The 19,290-nt window shown below is 37.6% G+C and overlaps 1 protein-coding gene and 1 pseudogene across 2 annotated transcripts in view; one reads left to right on the top strand and one right to left on the bottom strand.

Annotated features, from left to right (window-relative positions):
• The window catches only part of Pik3cb (phosphatidylinositol-4,5-bisphosphate 3-kinase catalytic subunit beta), a 119,991-nt gene that overhangs the window by 40,173 nt on the left and 60,528 nt on the right, over positions 1–19,290 (top strand). For both annotated transcript variants that reach the window (XM_010625585.3, XM_010625586.3), the window contains exons 5-6: positions 4,840–5,063; positions 14,965–15,144. In XM_010625585.3, the coding sequence (XP_010623887.1) occupies positions 4,840–5,063; positions 14,965–15,144 (404 nt within the window). The remainder of the gene's footprint in view (positions 1–4,839; positions 5,064–14,964; positions 15,145–19,290) is intronic.
• On the bottom strand, positions 10,274–11,335 carry LOC104863209 (annotated as a pseudogene).

Raw genomic sequence — 19,290 nt, 5'->3', positions numbered from 1 at the left:
ATGCCAACCAAGTTTTTCCAGCACCATTTATTAAAGAGGTTATCTTTTTTCCAGTGAAAGAGTTTGGCTCCTTTTTCAAAGACAAGGTGGCTGAGTATGTCTGGAGTTGTTTATGCATCTTCCAATTTGTACCATTGACCCTCAGGTCTGTTTTTTGTTTTTATTTTTGCCAGTACCATGCTGTTTTTATCACAGTAGCTTTGTAGTGTAATTTCAAGTTAGGGATTGTGATACCCTCTTCCTTGTCTGTGTTGCCCAGAATTGCCTGTGCTATTTGAGGTCTCTTCCTGTTCCAAATTAATTTTAGGATTGTTTTTTCTTTTCTTTTCTTTTTTTTTGGTACTGGGAATTGAACTCTGGTTCCTGCACTTGCAAGTCAGGTGGCAGAACCACTGAGCTAAATCCCTGGCAAGATTGTTTTTTCTAATTCTGTGAGATACACTGTTGGGATTTTGATTGGGATTGTATTGAATCTGTAGAACAATTTTGGAAAGATACCCATTTTTGCTGTATTGGTTCTTCCGATCCAAGAATAAGGGATATCTCTCCATTTTCTGATATGCTCTTCAATCTCCTTTTTCACAGTACTGTAGTTTTCAATGTAGAGGGGTTTTTTTTACTTCCTTTATTAGATTTATTCCTAGGTAGTTCATTTTTGGATGTTATTGTGAAAGGTGGTGTTTCTCTAATTTCTCTCTCCATGAATCTCTTATTTGTGTACAGGAATGCTATTGATTTTTGAGTGTTGACTTTGTATCCAGCTATGCCACTGACTTTGGTTTTCAAATCCAAATGTCTTTTGTTGGAGTTTTGGGGGTTTTCTATTAAGAGTCTCATGTCATCTACTAATAATGATAATTTAACTTCTTCCTTTTCTATCTTTATTCCTTTTATTTCTTTCTCTTGTCTCATTGCTCTGGTTAGTGTTTCTAGAACTGTATTGAATAAAAGTGTGGACATCTTTGTCTTGTTCCTGATTTTATTTTATTTTATTTATTTTTGGTTTTTTGAGACAGGGTGTCTCTAGGTAGTTGAGACTGACCTGGAACTCACTATGTAGCCCAGGCTGGTCTCAAACTCACAGTGATCCTCCTGCCTCAGCCTACAAGTGCAAGTACTGGGATTACAGGCGTGTGCCACCACGCCCAACTTTGTTCCTGATTTTACAGTGAAAACTTTCAGTTTTTGTGCATTTCGTATGATGTTGACCATTGATTTGTCATAGATGCCATTTACCAGTTAGATGCCATGTGTGCCACTTTTCTGTAGGGTTTTTTTGTTTTTTTTTTTTCATCCTTAACGGGCATTGGACCTTGTCAAATGCTTTTTCTGCATCTCTTGAGAGGATTATATGTTTTTTGTCCTTGGCTTTGTTAGTATAGTATATTGAATGTGTTGAACCATCCCTTCATCCCTTGGATGAATCCACCTTTGTCGTGGTGTATAACCTTTTTGATGATTTGGTGTATTCTGTTTGCCAGTATCTTACTGAGGATTTTTGCATCTGTGTCATTAGGGAGATTGGCCTGTAAGTCTCCTTTTTGGTTGGATCCTTCTCTGGTTTTAGAATCAGGGTGATACTTCTATCTAGGAGTGAAATTGGGAATATTGCTTTCCTTTAAATTTTATTAGAGTTTGAGGAATAGCAGCATTGTAGAATTCAGCAGTGAATCCTTCAGGTCCAAGGCTTTTATTTGTTGGTAGGTTTTTAATTACCTATTCAATTTCATTGGCTGATACTGGTTTATTTAGAATTTCTGCATCTTCTTAATTCAGTTTTGGTAAGTCATCTTATACATCTTTTTCTTGCCCTCAGTAGTAAGTATTCCCCTTTTTTTGAGCTATGATTTTGATAGAATTTTAATTTTTTTGTTTGTTTTTTTATTTTTTGATACTGGGGATCAAACTTGGACCCTTGCACTTGGGAGGCAGGCGGCGGAACCACTGAGCGAAATCCCCAGCCTAGAATTTTAATTTTTATTCACTAGAACAAAAGTTTCCTTTATTAGGTTCTTCACTTTGTATCTGCCTGTCAGAAAAAGAAATTTTTTGTTTTAATTCTCATACAAATCTTTCTGTACAGTATGCTTTGCAATTTGAATGATCATTGTATGAATAGTGTTTTTAAAATACTTTAAGCAATTCACTGCTCTTAACTATTTATAAATTGCTTTTCAGAATATCTAGAAAAGCTGACATTGTAATCATACACACACATTAAAAAGTTTATTTGGGGCTGGGGATTTAGCTCAGTGGTTCTGCTGCCTGCCTTGCAAGCCCAGGGACCTGAGTTTGATCCCCGGTACCAAAAACACAACAAAAAACAAAAAAAGTTTATTTGGAGCCAGGCATCATGGTGTAATTCCAGCTCCTTAGAGACTGAAAAAGGAGAATTTGCCATAAATTCGAAGCCAGCCTGGGTTGCATAGTGGGTTCAAAGCCAACCTGAACTACCTTGTCTCAAAAAAAAAAGTTAATGTTTTTAGGAGGTTGAATAAGTATTAGTATTTTAGGATGAATTTTCACTTTTAATACCTTACAAGTCAATTTTTGCAGTTACTTATTTGTCCATGATGACTACATCCAAAACTTGGTGAGGTTATGCCCTTTGGGAGAACAGTAAAGAATTATTTCAATTTAAATTCAAGATCAAGGTTGCTACCTCTCTCTCAAAGAAAACAGTAGAACTTTTATGACATGACTGGTCTGATCAGGCAGAAAATATTTTTTCCTGAAAGATGATGTACTTGATCAGTATTTTTTAACTTTTGTTCCAAATAATTATTTATAGAGCTGTTGTTTGGGTTCTGATTATTCTCTGTGGTCAGAGTATATTCCACACTGCATTAATTTCTCCAACATCCAACCAAATGAATCATAATCAGAGGATTTTACCAGCATTCTGAAAGAAATATTTGAAAACGCTCCTGTTTTTCTTGACCTGGCTAAACATGTAGCATATCTTTTCTGTATTGCAGGAGATCAGACTCAGGTCCTGGTTTGTGCTAGGCAAGAACTACATTCTCAACCCAAAACTTTTTATTTTTTTAAAGAGATCTTTGTAGTATTTCCCAAATTCAGGCTGCATTACTTTCTTTAAAAGTAGATTGTTGGAGATACTGAGTCTTGTGTATATTGAAGAAATGTGTATTTTTCGGGTAGTTGTAATAAGTTATATTAAGAGTCCTTTATTTAAATTATTTATATCCTTTTTTTTTTTTTTTTGTACTGGGAATTGAACTTGTACTTGCCAGGTAGGCATGGCATCACTGAACCTCATCCCCTGCACCTTTTTTGGGTTTTTTTGCAATTGAGTCTTGTTATGTAGTACATGTTTACCCTTGAACTCATGGTGGAGCCCTTGCTGGCCTCAAACTCATGGCAACCCTCCTGTCTTAGCCTCCTAAGGTATGTGTCAACACACCTAATTTATAGAGTCTCTTATTTATATTATATTGAAAAATGTTACCAAAATAGTAGTGATTATAATTCTAAAGAATATATTGAATTTTTATACTTCGTATAGTGACCTTATGCAGTCTTTTTGTTATTGTTTTGAAGTAGTCGAAATTGAACCCAGGGAATGCTAGACAAGCATTTTACCACTAAGCTACGTTCATATATTCAGACCTTTCTTCACAAGGTCTCACTTTGTAGCCCAGGCTGGCCTTGAATTCCCAGTGATCCTCTTGCCTCACCACCAAATCCTGGGATTATATGCATGAGCCACCAGGCCCAGTCCAACCCTTTTAGTTATTATTGTTGTTGTTCACCATACTAGAAACTGAACCAAGGACCTTCACACTGAATTATATCTGTAGCCCTTTCTTAACTTCTTATTTTGGGAGAGTCTTGCTTAGTCACTAAATTGCCTACAATGGTCTCAAACTTGTGATCCTCAGCCTCCCAGAATGCTGGGATTGAAGGCATGGGCTACCATGTCTGGTTTAGTAAGACAGGGTCTTACTAAGTTGACCAGGCTGGCATTGAACTTGCAATCTTTCTCAGTCTCTCAGGTAGCTGGGATTACAGATACGTACTACCATGCCTGGCATAAAACTGTGGATCTTTTATATATAGTTTATTTTAAAATTTATTTTATTATTATTATATTTTGGTTCTTTTGAGACAGGGTTGTGCTGTGTAGTTTCCGCTGTCCTTGAACTCACTATGTAGCCCAGGGAGCCTTGAACTTGCAGTGATCCTCCTGCCTCAACCTCCTGAGGGCTGCGATTTTGGGTGTGCACCACGATACTGGGCTGACTGTATGTGGCTTTAAAATGTGTATTGTGAATATTAGTAATTATCCTTATAAAGCTGGTAGCCAATCTACATTTCTTTAGAAGACTTCAATTTTATTTATTTATATTTTTAAAAATTAATTTTATTGGTACATTTAAGGTATACAATGTAATGACATTCATCATTGGAAATTTGCACCTTTACATAATCCATCTTCGTTCTTATTTTTTTCCCCATTCCCCTGCCTTCCCTTCATCCCCTTCACCCCTCCATATTTACAAAGTCTTTGTTTCCACTTTTTCCTTTTTCTTGTGTTAATTCCATTCCCATCTTTCTTTTTCCCTACCTCTCCCACTTCCTCTTCTCCTTTGTACCTTTTCAAGACTTCAATTTTATATACTTTAGAAATTCAACTGTGCTTTTGTACTTAAGGTTTATTATTTTATCTTGCTTTTTTTTCTTTTTTCATATATTCCTGCCTGGTTTTGTCTGCTTGAGAAAAGCTAAATATCTAACTTAGTTTTTGTTAAAAAAAATTTGTATTCTCTTTTATTATTATAAGCTACTGAAAATGATACCTTTACAAAATGTGTTTAGGTTTGCATGAATTTGATGCCTTAAAGGATCCAGAAGTGAATGAATTTCGACGAAAAATGCGCAAATTCAGTGAGGAAAAGATTCAGTCACTTGTGGGATTATCGTGGATTGACTGGCTAAAGCAAACATACCCACCAGAGCATGATCCATCCATCCTTGAAAACATGGAAGACAAGCTTTATGGAGGAAAGCTCATAGTAGCTGTTCATTTTGAAAATAGTCAGGTAGTATTATATTTCTTAACGAAATATTTTGTAATCTCTGATTTTTACTTGAATACTGTTCCATTCTTAGAAGTGTGTTCTAACAATGCACCATTACAAAAGAGTTTTAGATTTAAGGTAGGTATATATTTAGAATTTTGTAGAATGTTCAGCATCATTTGCACATGCATGATTTCTTCGTCTTTTTTTTTTTTTTTTGGTACTGGGGATCAAAATCAGGACGTTGCTCTTGCAAGGCAAGTGGCAGCACCACTGAGCTAAGTCTCTGGTCCTGCACATATATGATTTCTTGATGCAGTAGAATAGTAGTGTAGAGCAGGGCTGGCACAGTACACTGTTAAACTGGCTTTTTAGGTTTTTTTTGGGGGGGTGGTACTCAGGATCGAACTCAGGATCTTACACTTGTGAGGCAGGTGGCGGCACCCCTGAGCTAAACCCCCAGCCCCTGGCTTTTCAGTTTTAAAGGGATGTTAACGATCTCTTGATATTTTTATTTTTCGAGATAGCATCTTGCTGTGTAGTCTAGGCTGGCTTTAACTCACGGCAATCTTTGTGCCTCAGCTTCCCAAGTGCCGGGATTACAGGCATGCACCACCACACCTGGCAAGATCTCATGATTTTAAAAGTAATGTTTTAGAAAAGAACATGGAGGGGAGGCTAATCAAAATGATCTCCTTTTTTTCGTATTCTTATATGTATATTCTATGAATATGTAAATTAGAGGGTGATACGAAATTTTCCATTCACATAATATTTGGCTGATCCATATCTGATATTCATAGCAATTATACACACTTGATTATGCTATTGTTTGTATCAAGTATGATCATCCTCTCATTTAGGGGCTTAAGGTAGGGATTCAATAATTTTTTTAATTTTTTTTTTTTTTTTTTTGGTACTGGGGAATCAAACTCTGGTCCTTGTGCTTATGAGGCAGATGTCGGAACCACTGACCTAAATCCCTGGCCCTAGAATGTTTGTTCTTGATTTACTATCATAGCCATAGAAATGGCAATAGTCTTCACATTAGCTATTGTATACAAGCACTGTTAGCTTTCTGTTGCTGGGACAAAGATCCCTGACCTACACAATTCAAAGGAAGAAAAGTTTATTTTGGGTGATAATATTAGAGGTTTCACTTATGGTGAGCTGGGTCCAAGGCAGAAACATCATGGCAGAAGGGCTTAAGCACCCAGGAAGCAGAGAATCAGAGGAGGAGGGGCACTGGGGACAAGACTATACCCTTCCAAGTTATGCCTCCAGTGACTTACTTCCTCCAGTCAGGCCTTACCCCCCCCATTCAGATATGAATTCATCAGTGGATTAATTCATTGGTGAGCTTAGTGCTCTGTGATCATCTTCCAAAAGCCCTGCAACTGAATGTATAAGTCTTTTTGGGATAGTTTTGATCCAGGCCATAAGAAGCACTTAGACATATGTAAGATCTTTCTCTTATATTCTTCAATTTCTAAAAAAACCTTATACTGTTGTCTTTTCTCCCATTTTACAGTGAAGAAACTAAAGTGTGAGAAGTTAAGTGTTTCTGTGCTGCAGAGTAATAAAAAAATTTGGCAAATGCTTACAAATTTTTATTACAGTGAAAGACATATTTTCACTTACCCTCCTCAAAATACCCACCATTGCTTTGAACACACTTGTGTTATTCTTGCCACTTTTCTGAAGTAGTCTGGAAGTCTGTCTTCGTGTGTATCTTTAATTGTGCTGTTGTGGCTGCCTTGATATCCTGAATCAATTAAAAATGTTTACTTTTTATGGTCATTTTGACTTTGAGGAAGAGTCAGAAATCGCTCATGCCAGACCCAGTGAATAAGGTGGATACGGATGCACTGTAACTCTTTTATGAGCCTGCTTTTCCTTCAGCAGCAGTATTCATCATACTTTTGATCATACTCTTGATCATACTCATGAACAAAGACTTCCAAAAGAGGGGAGGGAGTATTTTTGAGGCATGTGTCTAGATGTTCCTCCAAAGCCTCACGCAGTCATAGGTGAGGCTTTTTTGGGGGTGGCCAAATCTAGAATATGTGATGCTGGGATTAAGGGTGTGTGATTACTAAATCAGTACACTGATTGGTTTGGCACCACCCTAGTCCTCATAGCCTAGATACAATATAAGGGACAGAAAGAGACTTGTCTTCACCAGGGATTTAGCTCATTGGTTCTGCTGCCTGCTTCACGAGCACAAGGACCTGAGTTCGATCCCTGGCACCAAAAAAAAAAAAAAGAGAGAGAGAGAGACTTGTCTTCTCCTTTGCTTGCTTTTGATGTGTTCTGCTTGCCATGAACAGTTTCCCCTCTGCAGTGCCACTCTGCTAAGCTACCCTGCCTTGCAGCCAGCCAATTATGGACTGAAACCTTTGCAAACTGTGACCTAAATAAACCTTCCTCCTCTAACTTTGGCTATCAGATATCTTAGCAATGAGAGAAAAGTAACTAAGACAAGGCAATTAATGATAGTATGTAATTTACTCTAATAATTTTAAATATTTAAATATTAGCCATTTATTTGGATCATACCTTATAATTAGTAGTAGAACCAGGATTTTATCCAGGTGTCTTTAGTTTTACCCCCTTTGCTTCATTTTATTCTTTAATTTTATGGGTTTTTTTGGGGAGGGGATACTTGGGACCTAACTCGGGACCTTGTTCTTGTGAGGCAGGCAATTGCATGCAACTGCTGAACTAAATACCTGGCCTAGTTTTTTGTACTTTTTGGATAGGATCTCACTGTAGTTCAGGCTGGCCCTAAACTTGTGACAATCCTCCTGCCTCAGCTTCCCAAGTGTTGGGATTATTGGTTTGTGCCACTATGCCCTATGTAGTTTGCCTTATTTTAGACAACATGTTGTTAAATATTCATTAAGAGGGTTGTGAAAAAGGACTGTGATTTTAGCAGTTACCCCTTATAGCTGGACAACGCAGTGCAGGCCTCTAATTCCAGCCCTTCGGGAGGCCAAGGCAGGGGGATTGCCCCTTTGAGTATAGTTTGAGTAATTTAGTGACTTAAGGAAACTGACTCAAAATAAAAAGGGTGGAGCTGTAGCTGAGTACAAAGGTCCTGGGTTCAGTCCTCAGTATGGGGAGGAAGGGAGGGAGAGACAGGGAGTGAGTGAAAAGAAGGGAAGAGTAAAAAGAATTAAAAATAAAAGGAAAAAAGTGAAAATGCAGAGAGGCTGGAAGGCTGGCTTGTTTAGGGAAAAACCGTTGGTTATCCTGAGATACAATGAGAATAAAGTTCAGTTTGAGTCTAAATTTTAGTATCATAAAGTCTTACTTTATCAAATTTAAAATACTGCTTAGGGACTTCTGCAGGGCCTAAACAAGTATAATAGGAAAATTTATTGTTGAAAAGGGATTAAAATTCAATTGGGAAAACTTAGCTCAGTACAGTTTACTTATCTAGGTTAGTCTGAGTTTCTTTAAAAATGAATCATATCTCTATTAGGACATATAAATTTTAATGTAATCATCTTTTTATCAAAGTATGTATGAAAAGAAAAGTTAGTTTTTTTCCCCTCCTTTGTGGTAGTGGGAATTAAACCTAAAGCCTTCACACTGAACCACATCCCACAACTATTGTATTGTATTATGAGATACAGTCTCACTTGCCCAGGCTTGACTTGAATTTACAGTACTCCTGCCTCAGCCTTTCACAGTGTTGGGATTACAGGAGTGCACCACAAGCCTAGATGGGATTTTTGTTATTGTTATTTTGCTGTACTAGGATTGAACTCAGGGCCTTGCACATGATAGACAACTGCTTTCCCCAATGGAGTGTGGGTGTGGTCCTGGAAATTGAACTCAGGGTCTTTATACTGAGGTACATCTCCAGTCTTTTTCTTATTTTTTATTTTTGAGATACAAGTTGATAAATTGCCTAAGTTGAGCTTGACTTTTCAGTCCTTCTGTCTTAGCTTTCTAGAGTGCTGAGATTTTAGGCCAGGTTTAAGGACGTGTTTTGAAAATACGAGATGGAGATATAGCACTGTGAAATCTACTGATTTCAGGCAGTCATAGATTATGAAGTTAAAAGGAGCTTAGAGATCATCTAGTCAGACTTCATGTAATTCTTTTAGCCAGGTATAGTGGCACACACCTGTAATCCCATCAGTCTGGAGGCTGAGGCAGGTGGAGGCTGAAGCAGGAGATCACTGTGGAGTTTGAGGACAGCCTGAACTACATAGCAAGACACTGTTTCAAAAAAAACAAAACAAAAAGTTTTCATTTTTCACTCCCTGAAGTGTGTCTCTTGCCTGAATACATCAATTCCAAGAGATGTTTCCTCTGTCTTTTGAGAGTGCTTTTACTGTAGGCAAGCACACATTTAAATTTTGGAGTAAAAAAATTTTTTTAAACCTAGTTTTGCCTTTTTTGACTTCTGCTCATCTCAGTGTGCTGTCCATACACTCTTGTTTTCCCTCTACATTCCAGATATTGAGATAGTTGAAATATAGTTAACATGCCTCTCTCTCTGGTCTGCTTTTTTTTTTCAGGTTAAACGTTTTCAGAAGGGTTAAGCCACAAGTTCCTAGAGTTTGGTATCGTAAAGACCAGTCACATTACTAAGTTATTAAAGAATTGTGCTGGGTGTGGTTGTGCCTATAATCCCAGCCCTAGGGAGGCTGAGGCAGTAGGATAGTTGTGTGAGTTTGAGGCCAGCCTCAGTTAGTGAGTTCAAGGCTAGTCTGAACTATATAGCAAGATGAGAGAGAGAGAGAGAAGAGAGAGAGAGAGAGAGAGAGAGAGAAATTGTGGGGAGTCACATAGAATTTACAGATATTTATTTTGTTAAGTAAAGACATTTTTTTCCAGTTTCTATTCACAAAGAAAAAACTCCAGTCCATCTTTTACTTTTTTTGAAAAATTCCTGACATTATAGAACTAAACTAAAATATATTAATATTCCACTCGTACATTCTCATGACAAACAGAAAAATTCATGAGCCAAAAAACCCCCCAAAAAACAGGGAGAAGTTTATAAAACTAAATATGGATCTCAGCATTAACAGTTGAACACAGAAAGGAATTAAAACACTTTAAAAAAATCACAAATGGATAATAAAGTGTATAGAAATTGAAAATTTACAAACTATTTAAAACCTGGAATTGTTAACTGTTCAGTAACTACACAGATGGATCATGGATGGTGGTGGACAGCAGAAAAGGGTTATGGTTGAATCTGCATTGTTCTAGCTGCTCCCCATGCCACCTATCTCCAAGGAAAGCCTGACATTGATTAGCTATTGAGCCAGGCTGATGCTCGTAGCAGATCCAGTGACGGTAACCTGCCTATCAGTAGATCCTTTCACTGGGTTCACAATTTTGATCTGCGCCCTAGACATCTGACAGATCTCGTTGATTTTGTTGCCTTGACAGCCAGTTATGCAGCCAGTTCATTTAGAATGGTGAGTTCATGAGAAGTAGTCTGAGTCAGATGCTTTAAAACCCCAGTAGTCTTTCACCTGTGGAGAACTGGATTCAGTGCCACTGAATCCGGTGTTGCCATGCATCATGGGAAAATGAGACAGTTGCATTGCCAACTGGTGCAGCTTTCTCAAATCATACTGTCCTTGCATGGTATAGGCCTCTAGTAGTGGTCCCTCCAGGTCAGAGTTGAGGTACATGGATGGGGTGGTGTGGGGAAAGCTTGCACTGTCGCTGCCTGTGCTGTACCTGTCCTGACCACCTGCAAAGATGACTGGAGAGCTTGATGGCTTGGGCCAATACAGGATGGTCATGCCCTTCAGGGGGAACTAGGAGTCTCCAACATGACCACGAAGATCTGTTTGACACACTCAATGATGGATTGCAGAATGCCAGCAATAGTAATAGCCCGCTCAGTTGAGTTGGGGAGTTTTTCCCCTGCCACTTGAACCTGAGCCCCTGTATGCTTGTATTTCCTTGATCTTACAATGAGAGCCTCACTGACTAGAAAGGACCACCAGCCTCAGTGACTGGGGGTCTACTGGCAGCTGTGCTATTGGTCGAGCTGCTGATGTCTTCTTCCAGTTGTCAGTGATCATGGCAAAGGCTTTAAAGATGGCATTAGTGGTTTCAGCCAAAGTGATAATTTGCTCAGGACAGTTGACTTCTGAGATGTCGATATGTGTACCACTCTCCTTCCGCATCTTCTTAACTGACTCTTCCTTCTTTCCAATGATACTACTACCTTTCCGTGCATAAGTAGCCTGATGGTGAGAGTGACCTTCAGTCACATCGGTGTCCATGTCAAGTGTTATGGGGAGCTGCACTTTGAGTGATCAAGTCTTTGGTCGCTGCTGAGGGTCAAAGCCAAAAACTGCAGGCATGAGCGGGAGAGGGCGGGAAGGGGTAGGTGCGGGAGTCTGGGGGCGGAACAATAGGGGCGGGCAGGAAGGCAAGGGGGGGCCCCCAGCCAGGCAGGAGAGGGCACAAGCTGCGGCTGCTGCCTCTGCTGGTCACAGTAAGGACATTTTAAAAATCCCAAAGCCATTATTTATTTATTTAGATACCGGTGGTTGAACTCAGGCCCTTGAGCTTGTGAGGCAGGCGCCCGAACCACTGAGCTAAATCCCCAAAGCCATAATTTATAACCAACAGTATTTCATAAAAAAATGAGTGACACAATCTCCGAATAAAAGACACTTGGCACCAACTCCATCTTTATGCATTTTCTGTTTCCACTTCTATAAAATTCTCACTTGGTCACTTCTCTATCAAATATAGATGACCGACTCTAATACACGCAGAGCAACAAGTAGGGGCCACAAACTAGAAATGAGATGAAATGTAACAAGGTAGTCATTTGGTTAAAAATGATTTTGTGGGGGCCGGGGATTTAGCTCAGTGGTTCCACTGCCTGCTTTGCAAGCACAAGGACCAGAGTTTGGTAGTTTTGGTAGAGTTTGGTAGGCAGAAAGCTAACCAGCAATTTCTGTGGAAAAAATTTTTTTCTTTATTTTTGTGTTTTAAGAGACAAGGTCTTGCTATGGGCCTTGAACTCACAGTGATTGTCCTGCCTCAGCCTTCCAACTGCTGGGACTACAGGCAGGTGCTACCATGCCAGGCAGTAGGTATTTTAGATGACTGCAGAGTGAGTATCGAGTATCACTAAGCCTTACAGCATGACTCATAAGAAACCAAATAGAGGCATGGACCCATTTTTGTCTCAGTTTCACAACAGTGTCAGTAGTCAGATCATAGATGTATTATTGGTAGCATTTTCTAAACTTTTTTTTTTACAGTATTGGGTATCAAATCCAGGCCTCACATATGATAGGCAAGTGCTCTACCATTGAGCCACTTCCCCAGCCCATTTATTTTTTTTAACTTTTGGTGTTAGGAATTGAATTCAGGACTGATATTTGCTACGTACATGCTCTTCCACTGAGATTACACCCACAGCTCACATTATTTTTAATTTCAGTAATCACGGTTTGTCAAAGATGCTGGTAAACCTGAGCAGCACTTATACATTTGTTTTTTTGACTCAGCCAGTTTCATGATATGAAATAATGCTGTTGTAAAAGGAGGTGCACATGTAATGTGAAAATCTTCTGTGTAGGTGGAAGTCTGGAAAGGATGTGTAAGGAAGTAGAAAGTGTGGTATTTTGGAGGCATTCCAGAGAATATATCAGGATGGGCAGAAGTGTGAGACACAGTGAGGCATATAGAGTAAAACCATCAAGAGAATTAGTGTTCTTCAACTAGATGTTCTGAATTATCACAGTTGTCGTGTAATGTAATTGTCATTAGGAACTCTGTCTCGACCTCCTGAACAAAGGTATATGTTCCCACCCCTATGTTTAGTGTCTTTATTAGATAGTCTCTAAACTGTATATGTTTGTAACCATTAAGTAATACAATGGAAATTTATTGCTCTTGTACAATTTTAAGTTGTATAAAAGATGCAGTATTTCATGAAGTCTTTGAAAGTGATTTTGAACAATTAAAGTCTGATTGAATTCTGAGTTATTCTAGTGAACAACTGTAGAAGATAGCAATTTAACTTCAGGGAATTAGAATTAGAGGAGGCCTGTGGGGAAATTGTCGAGGCCCTCTGTATATATACAGTTCCATTATAGAATTATATTGTAATCTATACAGTCTATCTTTGTCTTCTTAATTTCTTCTCTTCTACAACTGATGAGGATAAACCACTTGCACATACTTAGGAAACAATTTTTGTTTTCATTCCCTTCCCTTCTCTTCAATCCTTTCCCTCTCCCTTCATAAAATTTTGTTTCTATTATTTTCCTTGCATTCTTTTTCATTTTTAAAATTCTTATTCCCTCCTTTCCCTTCTCTGTCACCCTCCCTTGTTCCTCTTCTCATTTGAGCATTTTCTTCTTACTTCCCAATATTTGTTATTTATTTTGGTCCTTGTTTACCCTTTGGGTTTCTCATACAAGAGAAACAATGCAATATTTAAACGTGTATCCGATTTGTTTCGCTTAAAATTATGTTCTCAAGGAATATCCATTTACTGAAAAATGTCTCATTTATCCTTTTTGGCAGTATAGCACTCCATTGTTTATAAAAACAATAAAATAAAACCCATTTTCTTCATCCATTGACGGGCATCCAGGCTGTTTCCAAGAGTTAGCCATTACAAATTGTGCTGTTATAAACATGGGTGTGTATATATTGCTACGGTATATGCTTTTAACCCTATTGGGAAGATACCAAGAAGAGGAATAGCTGAGTGAAATGGAACCTCTAATTTTAGTGCCCTCTCCCCCCTCCTTTCTTTCTTATTTTTCCCATGGTACTGGGTATTGATCTAATTTTAGTTCTTTGAGGAATTTCCATTCTGATTGCCATATTGGTTGTACCAATTTATACTGCCACTCCCCACAGCCTCACTAGCAGTTTTTACTGGTTTATTTCTTGATGAAAGCCATTCTTTCTAGAGTGAGATGGAATCTCAGTTTTGGTTTAATTTGCATTTCTCAATTGACTAGTGATGTTCAGTATTTTTTCATATATTTATTTGCTGTTTCTACTTCTTCAAGTGAGAAGTATGTATTCATTTCACATGCCCATTTTTGGAATTGGTCTTTAAATTTGGGGAATCTGATTTTTTTTAGCTCTTTGTATAGTAGTCCTTTGTGTGAAGAATAGCTGATAAAATTTTTTTCCCATTCTGTGAGTTATCTCTTTATTCCCTTGGTGGTTTCTTTTGCTGTGCAAAGGCTTTTAAATATGATGTGATCCCAGTTGTTGGTTCTTTGTAATATTTCTTGTGTAATTGGGGTTTTGTTCATAAACTCTTTGCCTACACTTATGTCTTAAGGAGTTTTACCGATTCTATCTTGCGGCTGATTAAGTACTTCTGTTTTAATGTTTATATCTTTGATTCATGTTAACTGTAGTTTACTGCATGGTGATATATGGGTTTAATCTTCAGCATGTAGAAAGCCAGTGTTACCAGTACCATTTATTAAAGAGGTTATCTTTGTTCTAGCGAAGATGTTTGGCCCTTTTGTCAAAATAAGTTAGCTGAGTGTGTTTGGAGTAGTTTCTGTATCTTCTATTCTGTTTCACTAATCCTTGGGTCTTTTCTTGGAGGGGCATCTCCCATTCTCTTTTTATCATGGTTGCTTTGTAGTATAATTTCAGGTGGGAGATTCTGGTACCCCGATAGTTCACTTTAGTTAAATATTAATCTTACACATGTGGAAGGTATGGCATTTAGAATACAGTAAGATGACTTGCAAATTATCAGAAACCTAAACAGATTTTATATGGGAACATAATTAGAATATAAAAAATTCATTCAAATATAGAATTTTAAAGATTGCAAATATACACATTTGTACACATTACATGATGATAATTATGGATTTTCAACACAAATATAAAATTTTCTGCTTCTGTTTTTTATTTTCTCTCTGTTTAGGATGTGTTTAGCTTTCATGTATCTCCTAATATGAATCCCATAAAGATAAATGAATTGGCAATCCAAAAACGTTTGACTATTCATGGGAAGGAAGATGAAGCCAGCCCTGGTGACTATGTGTTGCAAGTCATTGGGAGAGTAGAATATGTATTTGGTGATCACCCACTAATTCAGTTCCAGGTAAGTGTGTTAACTGTTAATTTAACTGAAAAGTGTATGTGTAAATACTGAATTTTTATTTCTGATTTTTTAAAAAGTGTGCCTATAGAGGAACATTTGGAAGGCACAAAAATTTACACCTACATAAATGATATGTAATTCATAATGCTACCTGCTTCTGAGAATATCATTGGTAACATTTTGACATTTTTGTTATTTATAGTTATATGTTTTGACACAATAATTATATATATGAATGTGTATATGTGTTATACATCTGAATGTGTATACATATGAATGTGTATGTATATTCTGCTTATTTGTTTTTGTTAACACAGTTTTTTACAGCTGTCTGCTATTTTACCAAATAAGGCAAACTAGATGGTTTGTTGAGTTTCTGGTTTGGCTTGAGTGTATGTGTAGAGTGGGTTATTGGGGTTTGAAGCTAGGTCCTTCACATGCTAGGCTACATACCCAACCCTTTAAAATTAAAAAAAAAAATTATTTTGGATAGAGGGTGTCACTAAGTGGCTCAGGTTGGGCTCCAACTTTGATCCTCTTGCCTCAGTCTGTGTGGGAATTACAGGTAGGTCCCACCACACTTTACAAGGCCCTTAATTTTTGTAGTTTAGAAGGTAGATGGTTTAGTAGCAGTTATAACTTGTATGCACAGCAGTGGGAGATAAGACAGTTTGACTGAGCTGTTGTACTCTAGACCATGAGAAAGAGAGGGAACGTAAAAAATGCTTGATGGGCAACATATAAGTACTGACTTCTCTTTATGTTCTGCCATCATTCAAGTAGTCTTCATTCAGATTATTTTTAATGATTCGGAATGGAATACAATAAATTGAATCATACTTTGGATCTATATAGGAAATTTATTCTTTAGAAAAATAAATTGGACTCATTCATTTAAGAACCTTTGGAAATATGAATAACCATACTCTTTTTTAGGAGGGCCTCTAAAGCATCCCTTGCTATCATGAAAATAAAAGTGGACATTAGGCTATGTATTTGCTTGGGAGATGATTGATATTGCTTTTGTATAGCCCTGTGCTGTGGAGGAGAGTGTGGATCTTACATATGAGCCACATATTCACCTTTCCTCACTGATGGGCTAAAGCAGTGATAGTGAACCTTTTTAAGAGACTGAGTGCCCAAACCGCAGCCCCAAACCCATTGCAATTAAATCTGAATACTGAGGTGGTATTTTAGAAAAAAGACAACTCCATATTGTTACCATCTTTTGTGTTAAAAGCACAATAACAGATCTTTCAATAATACAGACAGCCTTTTATTGAAAGGTAAAACTTTGTATTTGGTGTACTTTTGCACAATTCATGTGATCTTTGCTGTTGTGTTCATGTTGATAGTTTGTCAAACCTTTGCTCATACTTTATTAGTTTGAGAGCAACACATGCAGCACTCAGGTCATCTTTTGGTCTGTTTCTTGTGTCAAATTTGATATACTTCAAAGCTGAAAACAGCTGCTCACAAGCATTAGGTGATCCAAACAAAGTAAGAAAAGCAATCCCAAGTACTTTCATTGACTTAAAGTTATTTGGTAGAGAATTCCACATTTTAAGGTTTTCATTTTCAGAACTGCCAACTTTGCTGTCCTTTGTCATCCCTTCAGTCTTTCTTCTTTATATTCTCAATTGTTGCACACAGGTCATAGAATTTTTTTTCGAGATAGAGCTTTCTTGAAATCCCACTAGCTCCATTTCAAAAATCTAACCAGTATAAGTAGGAATGATCAAGTCCTTCAAATTTGGCTTTCTCTGGAGAAGTAAGAAAACAGGGTTGTCTCCGTCCTACAAAACTGTAAATTATGTTACTAAAATTCTCCCGCAGCCACTCATGGTGGCACATGCCTATAATCCCAGCACTTGGGAGGCTGAGGCATGAGTTCAAGGTCAGCCTGGGCTACATAGTGAGAGTGTCTCAAAAAAAATTTTTTTTTCTACTTTACAGTTGCTATAATACTAGAAAATTCTTTGTAGATTTCCTGGTGACTTGTAGGATTGTCTGCAAATGTAGAATTATCCAAATGCATTTTTAGATTTGGAAAATATTTTAGCTGCTCACTTTCAAGGTCTCATTCAAAGACCTACAGTTTTCTTTCAGATATTCTGATATCAGAAAATATCCATTCTGTAGTTTTCTCTGTACCTTGTGGTTTTTTTTCAGTACATTGTAGTATAAAAATCTGTAAAAAATAGGAAGTTGTTCAGACAAGTTCTATCAATGAGCTATAGATTTTCCTTCCCTTTTTAATTCAAACAGCTTCACTTCATCCAAGAAGTTACAAATCTCTCTAGGACTTGTCTTCTGCTTAGCTACTGGATATTATTATTCATAAGCATTATACTGTGCCTGAACCTCATCAAGAAGTGCTTGAATCTGTTGAAAATGAAGAGCGCAAGCCATCTTATAATTTCACCATTTTTGTGACACCTTTGAGGATATTGTACAATTTTTTGCTGCTTTCTCTGGCACAAAGAGCTTCTTGATATATAATACAATGAAACTGAATGACTGAATGTTTTGCTGAATTTTCTTTATTCTTGGCAAAGAACTACATATAAAACCAGATGTTGCCCCACTTTGGAAGGTGCCCCATCAATAGTAACTGAAACCACTTTTTCTGGTCTTATATCTTATGATAAAAACACCTTCATCACAGCACTGTAGAAATCTATCCCTTGTGTTCTTCCAGGCCAAGGACACCATGTCACCAACAGCATAATGCAAAACTACTACTAGCCTTGCATGAGTGATTATTTCTGCACTTTCATGCAAGCACATGGAGTAACAGGCTGCCTTTTTAAAGTTAGTGATGAGCTGCTAACATCATTTGCCATGTGCAGGATTTGATATTTAACAGTATTTCTGCTACGTGGCATCACAGAAGTGTGTTAGTTTTTGGGAGAGGGGTTTGAGACAGGATCTTGCTATGTAGTTTAGGCTGGCCTCAAACTTGTGGCATTCTTCCTGCTTCGGCTTTGAGTGCTGGAATTATAGGAGTGTGTCACCACACTTGGCGCGTTGCATAGTTTTATTGTTTGGGAGATCATGAAAAAAGGAATTACTCCCAGACCATATGGTCCTTTTGATAAAAATCTCCATCAGAAAATGTCTTACCATGTTTTTCTATATGAAATTTGAAAGTTGGCAGCTGTCATATGATTTGTTTTAGAAAGATAGTTTAAAAAACTAAAATACTGGTAATGATACTTCCTGAATTAAACTTTTCTTTCAGTTTCATCAAGTTCAGCAGCACTTTTGGGCTTGGTGTCAAAATGCCATCTGATCCTTGATGTGGGACACACAACACTTTCACCACACAAAATATACAACACTTTCCCATTGTGTTCAATCACTCCAAATGAATCTCTCTCTAGGCCTCTTGGAATGATCATCCAGTATCTGTTTTCAGTTTTGCTTTTTTTACTGTAGTTATTCTTTGGTGTTCAAGACTTGAAGTCTTAAAAAAAAAAAAAAAAAAAGAAAGAAAAGAAACACTCAGTGTAAATCTATCCCTATACCAAAAATAGCTAACAGTGTTAGTCAAAACTAAAGAATGAGATAGATATTCCTTGAATCAACCATCTATAGCAGTGATGCTTAGCTGGGGCTCCTCTTGAATTTGCTGACTACCAGAGAAAGGGAGCAATGTTCCACTGACCACCACCTTTTGACCTGCTTTGAACAAGGCATCTGAGTGCATTTCCTACATTGTGGGGACTTCTGCTAAAATCGTATCCAGTCAAAGCAAATATATATGTGTCCTTCCTCTTTCTTTTCTTTTTTTCTTGAGACAGGGTCTTGCTATGTAATTCAGGCTGGCCTTGAACTTACTATGTAGTTCAGACTTGCCTTGAACTGGCAGTGATCCTCCTGTTTCAGCCTTCCCAGTGCTGGGATTACAGGCATATGCCACCACACCTGGCTTCTTGCTCTTGTTTTCATAATTCTTCACAAACAATTAAATATGATGCTGCATATTCAAATATGCCAAAGGGCATTAAATAAATCCCAGTCTCTTAATTAGAGCATCTCTTTGCTAAATCTTAGATAATAAATTTCAATTTTTCATAAGAAAACTCAAAGCTAAACTCTTGTGTTAATAAAAAGGAATCTATTAGAACTCATAGCCAGTCC

Source organism: Fukomys damarensis, unplaced genomic scaffold (assembly GCF_012274545.1).
Source record: "Fukomys damarensis isolate Sample0158 unplaced genomic scaffold, DMR_v1.0_HiC HiC_scaffold_37, whole genome shotgun sequence".
NCBI classification, from domain to species: domain Eukaryota; kingdom Metazoa; phylum Chordata; class Mammalia; order Rodentia; family Bathyergidae; genus Fukomys; species Fukomys damarensis.
This window is presented reverse-complemented; position numbering and strand designations above follow the sequence as displayed.